Source organism: Phlebotomus papatasi, chromosome 1 (assembly GCF_024763615.1).
Source record: "Phlebotomus papatasi isolate M1 chromosome 1, Ppap_2.1, whole genome shotgun sequence".
Taxonomy (NCBI): Eukaryota; Metazoa; Arthropoda; class Insecta; order Diptera; family Psychodidae; genus Phlebotomus; species Phlebotomus papatasi.
The window spans coordinates 57,393,337-57,403,534 of NC_077222.1; the positions used below are offsets into that span (position 1 = coordinate 57,393,337).

Genomic DNA, 10,198 nt, shown 5'->3' on the forward strand with positions numbered 1-10,198 from the left:
AATTTAGCTGTTCAAACAGATTGAGAAGGTAAATTACGTTATGATATGTCCATATTCAATTTAAAAATAGGATAAAAATTCCAATTTCAAAAGTGCCCCACTTTCAAAGGTGCCCCACTTCCCCCTATGATATGTCTATATTCAATTTAAAAATAGGATAAAAATTCCAATTTCAAAAGTGCCCCACTTTCAAAGGTGCCCCACTTTCAAAGGTGCCCCACTTTCAAAGGTGCCCCACTTCCCCCTATTCAATTTAAAAATAGGATAAAAATTCCAATTTCAAAAGTGCCCCACTTTCAAAGGTGCCCCACTTCCCCCTATGTCTATTCAATTTAAAAATAGGATAAAAATTCCAATTTCAAAAGTGCCCCACTTTCTTCAAAGGAGCCCCACTTCCCCCTACTGGGGCATAAAATATTTTAGTTTACAAATTTCCGTTACAAAAACACAAAAAAAATATTTTTGAAAAAGTCGCTCAGTTTTAATCGGAAATCCTCGGCTTTCGTTGAGTATGACGATTGTCAAACAAAAGTACGGTTCCCTTTTTTCTTCGCGACACCTCCTGTGAAGTTTTTCGCAAATAATTCCTGATTCCCAGTAATTTAGTGAACATTTTTATTCAAAATGGTAAGATCCTGCAACAAGGAACCTCTATTTTAGTAATAATTCTATTCTGACTTTGTTATTGTCGTAAAAACGAGCATAACAAAATGCCGATGGTTGAGATCATGTGCTTTCTGTTTTTGCACATTTTTTTGGAAATTTGGACAGAAATTTAGTATTTTTTGCGGATCACGGTCTCGAATTGTTGTGGCTTAGTGCATTTAGAGAAAATTTTCCAAGGAAATTGGTTTTCTTTGAATGTCGGAGAACATAACCTCACTTGATGGAACATTCTGGAGCTCTCTCAAAATAAAGGTTTTTGCTTTTGGTTTCAGCAACCCCAGATTGTTCTATTGAAGGAGGGCACTGATACTTCTCAGGGAAAGCCTCAGTTGATCTCTAACATCAATGCATGCCAAGCTATTGTGGATGCTGTCCGGACAACTCTTGGTCCTCGTGGAATGGACAAACTTATCGTCAGTGGCGGTAAGTCCACGATATCCAACGATGGGGCGACCATCATGAAGCTGCTGGACATTGTCCATCCGGCAGCCAGGACACTGGTAGACATTGCCAAGTCGCAGGATGCTGAAGTAGGAGATGGAACAACGAGTGTTGTGCTCCTGGCTGGAGAGTTTTTGAAGCAAGTGAAGCCCTTTGTTGAGGAAGGAGTTCACCCGCGCATTATCATTAAAGCCATAAGAAAAGCTCTGCAATTGTGCGTGGACAAAATTGAGGAACTGGCAGTGAAGATTGAGAAGAACAATGAGGCGGAAACTCGTTCTCTCCTCACAAAATGCGCAGCCACAGCCATGAATTCCAAGCTGATCCATCAGCAAAAGGATTTCTTCTCAAAGATGGTGGTGGATGCTGTCCTGCAACTGGATGAGCTTCTGCCTCTGGATATGATAGGAATCAAAAAAGTGTCTGGAGGAGCTCTTGAGGATTCCCTCTTGGTGGCTGGAGTGGCTTTCAAGAAGACTTTCTCGTACGCTGGCTTTGAGATGCAGCCCAAATCGTATGAGAATTGCAAAATAGCCCTGCTCAACATCGAGCTGGAGCTCAAAGCTGAACGTTCCAATGCCGAAATCCGCGTTGACAATGTCCAGGAATATCAGAAAATTGTTGATGCCGAATGGCAGATTCTCTATGACAAACTGGCCAAGATTCATGCTTCAGGAGCCAATGTTGTTCTCTCCAAATTGCCCATTGGAGATGTAGCTACGCAGTATTTCGCCGACAGAGACATGTTCTGCGCTGGACGCGTTCCAGACGAAGATCTCCGTCGTACACTGAAAGCCTGTGGAGGAGCTGTCCTGACCACAGTTCATGATCTCGTTGATTCCAATCTCGGAACCTGTCAGCACTTCGAAGAACGTCAAATTGGCGGAGAACGTTTCAATCTCTTCCAGGGCTGCACCAATGCCAAGACCTGCACTTTGATCCTCCGTGGAGGTGCTGAGCAGTTCCTCGAGGAGACAGAGAGATCACTTCATGATGCAATTATGATTGTGAGGCGTACCATCAAGAATGACGCTGTTGTGGCTGGCGGAGGAGCCATTGAGATGGAACTGTCCAAAATTCTCAGGGATTACTCACGCACAATTGCAGGAAAGGAGCAACTTCTTATTGGAGCCATTGCTAAAGCTCTCGAAGTGATTCCCAGGCAACTCTGTGACAATGCTGGCTTCGATGCCACAAACATTCTCAACAAATTGCGCCAGAAGCATGCTCAAGGTAAGAAATTTCACTTTCAACTAAATCAGATAAGCCAATGAACCGATTTAAAATAAATCGCGCTGAATGACGTCTAATGGGCTACGCACAATTGATTTTGTGTTGTTACGGTTGTTAGAGTTTTAAAACCGCGTTGTTAATGCCTAAATGTCTTGAAAGACAAAATTCATAATATTTGCTTTAAATTACACGATTTATTATCTTCAAAATTAACCTTAAAATGATTTTATGATTTTTTGCAACTATTGTTTGCTTTATATCCCTTTTAACCCTTTAAGGACGATTGGAACACCGGTGTCCCATAAAGAAAATAATTTTTCCTGACTACCTAAAGTTGTCTTTTTTTCTTATATTTGTACGTAATTGCAAAGTAGAAGGCTTGCAGGAAACTAGGATAATTTTGCAAGTCTTCAGCTATTTGTTATAAGGGAAGAGCACCCCGGATCGGAATGTTAAGAGACATGCTCCATGTTTACTTGAAAATATAAGCCCTAAAATATTATTTGGTATTTTTGTTTATGCTAAATGGTCTATTAGTTATCCATTTAAATATATCTGTGCATTTGAATTTTTTATTTTTACAATAAATTAATAAAAAATAGGTGTAACTGCAACATTTCACTCTGTACCTCGGATCGTCACGAATTTTATAAAATGTCTTACGGAAAATTGGTTTTATAAATTAAATCTGAGCTAATGTAGTGCATTCTTGTGAGAGTTAAATAGTAAAAAATAGATAATATTTTTTTTTAAATTATTTTGTTTGGAGCAACAATACGGTATTAATCTGACAATCCGAGGAACACTGCCGATCGCTGGTACTCTTCCCTTATAGTAAATTTATAAGCTCAAAAAAAATGACGAATTTTTAAATTCTGATATTGAAAATTGATTTTAATTATTTTTTATAACTCCCAATTTTTTAAGAAAACCTTTTTAGAACAAGAAAGTACAATAACTGAAACATAATATTTTTTATTAGAGTGAAAATTATCAGTCATTGGTATTGTCCGAAAAATTACTTAAATTTTTTGGCTATTTTTGTCCCTATCGTTCGTATAGGCAAGAAATACACAGAATCAGTATTAGACTCTGTTTGCTTTTCGAAGATTAGATGTAGGGGAAAATGACCATGCTTGATACTGTAAAATGATGTCCGAGTTTTGGATTTTTTTTCTGACTACCACATAAATCGCAGCGTTTTTTCCACTATGACAAAAAAATGTTTTACTTATAAGGTTCATAATCCCACCTGAAGTAATTCCCTGAAATCCTTCTAATTTCCTCAGAAGGAAAATGAAAATACAATGGCGATTTTTATAAAGGTTGGACCAGATGCCTACCTGTATAGAGATTTTCCCTACCTATATAAGCCCATTTTCCGCTGTAAATATTACACCGGACACAAAAAATGACACATTAATATTTAGACAGAACTCTAATCTACCTGATTAATTTGTTTGCACATGGGATAAGATAATAAAGAATCACTTTTAAGCAATTTTTCTAGGACGTATTTTCACAACAAAAATGAAACCATTCTTCTAAAATATGGACACGAAAGTTGAAGGTTATGTCAATTGACATAAACGAAAATAAAACATCTGATGAATAATATTACTAAACAATTCTATTTTCCATTGTTTTATGAATTTTTAAGTTAATAAGTGAGTATAGAAACGTGGAGAGGAAGACCACCTAAGTTCCACTGTTGCCATGTGAAGCCTGATATCCTCTAAAAATTTCTTTGGAGGCACGCACAACTCCCTGAAGATATCCAATCTACACAGTAGCAGAATTAGGGATTTGGCTCAGGATTAAAGCTTTATCGGATGAACAGGACCATCAGTATAGATTTTGAGAAACCCTCAGGGGCAGTTGAGCATCTCAAGCGGTTTTCATTGAGAAAGATTTTCGTAAGATTTCATTGAGTAAGATACCACTTCCGGAAACCATTGAACTCAAAGTCCACTGCTGACTTTCCGGAAGATCAGGATTCCAAAGGCTGCAGAAGTGTCCTGTCCCTAGTTTTCGTTCTGTTTTGGGAAATTTCCTGAAGATTAGTCTGCATTGACTGTCTCATCCAAACTGTTGCGTTTCTCGCTTCTCACTTTGTTTTTAACCATCTTCTGGATCTTCTGCGTAAATAAATAGAATATATTTTATATTGTATTTATCGCTAAAATAAATAAAATAATTAACTCACCTTACTTTGAACTGAATCACAAAATGTTTCACAATCTTCATGAACTTACTTCTTTTGAAAAAAAAACAAAATATGAAAGTGAGGTTATGTTAAAGATACACAAAAATCAGTTATAAGCTGTAGGAGCTTATGTTAGATGTGATTCTTTCATTGTGTAATCGGTTTTTGCAATTTTGAAAAAATATTCTTATGTGAAAATAATGCAAATTTGTTCCATAAATACTCAACTGCGGCATAATTGTGTGAGATTATTTTTGATTTATTGACTTTATAGTTATTACTTTCTAGATTCTAGTATTCGATCAAATCGCATGATTGCAATAGGTGTGAGGACGAAAGAATCTGACATAATGATAGTGAATTATCAAGCATGGCTCTTTCTTATTTTAAAGCATGGACTCAGGCAGGATTTATTAATTTTCCACCACCTACACAACAAGGCTTTCTTAGGAAAAAGATTTTTCCAGAAATATTAACCATGGTCAACCCTCAATGACCTGTAATTGAAATTTCTTTTGATAAATAATATTAACTATGAAAAATCGTATGAAATATCATCCATCGAAATTACAGATTTGGGTCTATTTTTGATTTTTGCTTCCCAAAACTGGGAAAAAAGGGCTACGCTCCTAATTTTTTCAGGAAATGTGAGGCTTAGGACTAGCTATTAAAATATATTGCCATGAGTCACAATTATTGATTAACATAGGAAAAAATTAGTTATTATCAAGGTTGGACATTATCAAGCATGGTCACTTTCTCTTTTTCAGTCACTTTTTTCAGTCAGCGAAAACTGTCTCGTCGTTAAAGGGTTAAACGTGAGATTCTCAAAACAGAAAGAAAAGTTCATTTAAATTGGTAAATAAACTGCCGGAGATGTATGACCATGTTCAGAGCTGGAATTCAAGAGCGTAACCACATAAGATTGAGGCTGGATACTGTCTGTTTGTAAAGCAAATTTTATTTTTCTGTTTAAAAGAAGAGAATATTCCGAATTAACAAGAAAATAATTTGTTAGTTAGGTTGATTATGATCAGACAATCGCTTAAGTTTCAACTAGTAATGCTCTTGTATTTCTGGACCGGTAAGTATGTATCCGGTAGTGCTTTTATTTTGTTTGAAAGATCTGAGTGCCACCCAAATAATCCAAAAATTTTTCATTAAAATTATTTTAATCAGTTTTTTGTAATCATTCAAAATTAGTTTCAAAGAAAAAAAACCTTCTCAAAAGCTGTTCTTTGAGTATTCCAAATCCTATGAGAGATCCAAACCGATTCATTACCGATTGGGGCTGATGCAGTCGCAATTGAAATTTCAAGGCCTTTCAAATAAATTAAAATTTTGTGAAATCCTGTGAAAAATAGACCTTCAGAGGGGTTAAAGTTTGACCTTGCATAATTCAGGATGACGACTTTTCCGGTATGGAAGATGGACGAAATGCTCAGCTGAACTAGCTACAAGATGTAACCGAAAATCATTGAAAAAGCTTGCGATAAATCGAAAAAAAAAACTTTTTTAACATATTAGAAGGGGGATAGTGTAAGATCGAAGGGGAGGGGGAGAAAAAATATAGTTACGAGATACAGTAGACGAGTAGACTCTTCGTTATCCGGCTGACTGGGAGACAAAATGACATTTAGGTTTTTTGAATGATCAACGGTTTTTCTATTTTGTGCAGTGTGAATTTATTTTCTGTCTGACAAAGAAAAGGAGAATTTTCTTGATGGTGTGCTTATGTTTCATTTTTTATCACAATTATGTGTTAAAAACTTCGATACAATGTTAATAATACTTTAATTCACTCTGGACAAACTTCATGTTTAGTGAAAATAATTTTGAATATATCAACCGCCAGTGTATGGCAGCTGTCACCCGGATAACCAAGTGCCGGATAACGAAGAGTTGAGTGTACAGTAAACTCTCACTCAATCGCCCCTTTTTTTCAATCGGGCGAAAAATTTTGTATTTTATCGTGATTCTTTATAATTGAGCGCTTTTTGTGGAATTTACAAAGGCTTTGACGCCCAAATCTATCGATAAACCGGATAACATTTCGCCCCAAATGCCCATTTGAGAGAGAGTCTATACTGTAACGTCATTTTTGGAGGGGTCATCGGAGACTAGAAATCAATATCTCTTGAAGTTTGGAATCTAGACTGGTGAGAAAGTGAAAAAAAGTGGATTGTAGTCATTTAAGAAGACATGGACCACCTTTTTAATTGAATTTAATCAGGAGAGCCCTTTGGAGTTTGAAGTTGGCGATTTCCTATGATGCCCGTGGAAATTTTTTTCGAAAAAATCTCGTTACCCGAACGCTGGATGACCACTAAATTTTCACCAGTTGTAGATCTCGGTCCCAGGAAGAACATACATATCTCTCTGAGTAATATAATTCTAAGTCGACTTAGAATAGGGTGAATGGTGGAAAGCGAGACACTTAAGAAAAAGTTCAATTTCAAATGAATTTTTAAGCCGAATAAATTTATATTTTTTCATTTTCTTTGCATCATGAAATTGTTTGTGAAATATTTTAACAGAATCTTAACAGTTTTTAATAGATATTTCAACCAATTAATTGGAATATTCTATCAAATTAAAAAACAACACATTTTGAAAAGATGGACAAAATTTTGAAAAGCTGGACAAAATTTTTGGAAAGCTGGACATATTGATATTAACGACAAAATATCATACGAAATATGTAGAAAATCAAATGTTGAGGGTTTTCTGTGTATACTTGCAAATTGTATGGTAATGCTAATTCCTCCATTATGTCCGGTTAACAGTTCAGGAGCCCTAATTGCCAAGAACTTCCTGGACATCCAACCAAAAAGAGGTTCTGTAAATTTCACAGACGCCTCGCGCTGTCCAGCAGTTACAGCTTTAAAGCAAATGAAACTTTTTAGCAGATTTGGATACTCAATCCGCCCAGGTCCTTTTCCACTTCCTTTGGGAGTTCTGTAGAGGCTCCTCTTTGTCGTTCTTCAGATGTTTTTTGCGATATTTACTATCCATTCTTCCAGAAAAAGAGGTCTTAGGAATCTGGAAATCTTTGCGGCCTTTTCCAGGAGCTTTTCTCCTTATCAGCTGCTAACTGCTGTTGCAACTATTTCTCTGGGTACCTAAGGATCTTTCTCTTCCTTGTGAACATGATTTCACTGCACAAAACCACCAAATTCATTCACAAAATCAACTTGTCCAAGATTTCACAAAACTTGTTTTGAATGCAACACGAAATTAAATCACTTTTCTCTCCTTTTTAACTTCAAATTATCACAAATATTTTTTATTAGCCTTTTATATGGATGTATGACCTTCGATTTTCACTGCAGACTTTATAATATTTCACAAATTATGCCGAAAAATCAAACAAAACACTTTGATACTTTCCTAGCAACTTCCATAAAAAAACAAAGAAAATGACAAATACCGTGTCAAGGTTATGAATTTCACGCAATGAACTTTTAAATTCTTCTTGTAAGTCACCCTTTGAGTGTTTAATAACGACTTTTGCAGTTTTAGCTTCTCAAATAATCACAATAATACGTTTGGAGGTGTCAGAGAAAATCCGAGGATTACAATAGGTGTGATTATAAGAGAATCACACCTAACCGAGCTCTGAACTGACTGTCAGAATGCAGGGAAAACATGGTTTTCCGATTGCAAAAAACATGTGTTAGAAAAATAGCTTAAAATTGATCTTTTAATGCGTGATATCTTCTACAAACAGTGAAAAGAAGTAGATGAAAGTTCCATCTAAGTAGTGATGCCCAAATTTTTGTTTCCGGTGTAACGTTTCCGGGGAAAATGAGGCCTACAGGGGTTGGAAGAAATGGTACGAAGCATTCCGATACCGGATACATTCGTAAAAAATACTACTACATTTTCATTTTCCTGTAGAGGAAAATCCAAGGACTTCCAGGAATTTTGTGAGGCAGAATTATGAACCCAATAAATAAGAGATTTTTTTGACATAGTGATATAATTGATTCGGTTTGTGTGGCATTCAGTAAAAAATCTTAAATCTTGGATTCCTTTTTTAGTACGAAGGTTCAAAACCTTCCCCTATATGTTTAAGATATGTATAAATAAATATAAATATCAAAATGAAGGGCATGTTTACCGTGTTCTTGGGTCGATTTATGGGGCACGTCTCTCGAAGGTCTCAGGTCTCTATCTCCAACCGTTTGACCTCTAGGCGTAGTAATGTAACGCCTGGACCTTTAACGCGAAGATTATGTCGAGAAAACTGGTTCACGGTGGTCGAAAAAACAGCGGAAGGCGGATATTTTGCACGGGGTAAAAAAATCGAGGGATTATTTTTTTATACTGCTTTCTCTGTGGAGTTCGAGCAGTATAAAAAAATCAGCTCTCTACCTGAACATTGAAAAGTAAGCTAGACAATGCGCACTGAAAGAAGGATGCTAAAACATTTCGTGAAGAGCACTTCAGGGTTAATGAAAAATGCTGGATTAGCCTATTTTTGCTTTCATTGTATTTCTTAAGCTGTTTTTGTTGATACAAAAGGGGCGTATTATGTAAACAGTATGGTGCTTCGAATAAATAGACTGTGTTATCGGTATATTTGATATGAGCTTAACAAAAAAAAAATTCAAAGATTTCAAACTTGATTATATTCTTTCTTATAGTGAATTTTAAGAACAATAATTTAAGTGGGAATTCCTGGATGACTTTAGGGAAAATATCTCGCTTTTTTTTTCAGGACATTGCTGGTATGGTGTGGACATTATGAAGGAGCATATAGCTGATAATTTTGAGGCTTGCGTTTGGGAGCCATCTGTTGTGAAGATAAATGCTCTGACGGCTGCCTGTGAAGCTGCAACGATGATCCTGTCCGTGGATGAGACGATTAAGAGTCCCAAATCTCAAGAAGCACCACAGGCCGGAGGAATGCCAATGGGCCGAGGAATGGGTCGTCCAATGATGTAAACTCTAATAACTTCTCATAATAAGCTTCTTTTTTTTTCCACAATACATCATTTATTCGTGCATTGATCCACCCGCTCCCTCCTTAATTGTCTCTTAGGAATATATTGTAACATTTTCAGTGTCTTGCATTTTACACAGAGAAATAAAGAAAAAAACAATTAACAGGAATTTCGAGTCGAGAACCTCATGCGCTAAAACCCACGATAAATGCTTCCGGGTGAGTGACAATGATTTGTTGTAGCTGCTGCGAATAGATCTGGGGCTTTTCCAAGTACTTCACAGATATTGCGTGTGATTCGAAATCCGGTTATCTTTTGGCTTAACGAGAGGATTATTGACTGGCTGAATGATGAATCCACTGAAGTTTGAGGTAATTATGAAAGTGTTTTTTTTTTAAGAAAATTTTTAATTTAAATTACAAATATTTATGGATACATTTATGAAGAAATAATCACAATTTCCATAAGATGCGGTAGGGTTTATCTGTGGTGTTTATTCTTTTCGGCTCAGATTCTTTACAATCTCTTTTTCAATCTCCAAGAGACTCATTTATGTTTTACCTGAACGCAGAATGCAATATTTTTTAAACAATTCTCAATGAATTTCACACAATGGATCCATTAGTGTTGCAATTCATATTGTTATGCAAGATTCTCTCCTATTATTACGGACTTATGCTTTTTTTATGGGTCGATTAGAGTT

General features: G+C 36.1%; 1 protein-coding gene across 1 annotated transcript; it reads left to right on the forward strand.

Moving 5' to 3' along the window:
- The first annotated feature begins 501 nt into the window (after window positions 1-501).
- On the forward strand, window positions 502-9,664 carry LOC129808217 (T-complex protein 1 subunit eta). Its single transcript, XM_055858025.1, has 3 exons — window positions 502-627; window positions 939-2,340; window positions 9,270-9,664. Exons 1-3 carry the CDS (start codon window positions 625-627, stop codon window positions 9,494-9,496), a joined length of 1,632 nt encoding a protein of 543 aa, XP_055714000.1. The 5' UTR covers window positions 502-624; the 3' UTR covers window positions 9,497-9,664.
- The last annotated feature ends 534 nt before the right edge of the window (window positions 9,665-10,198 follow it).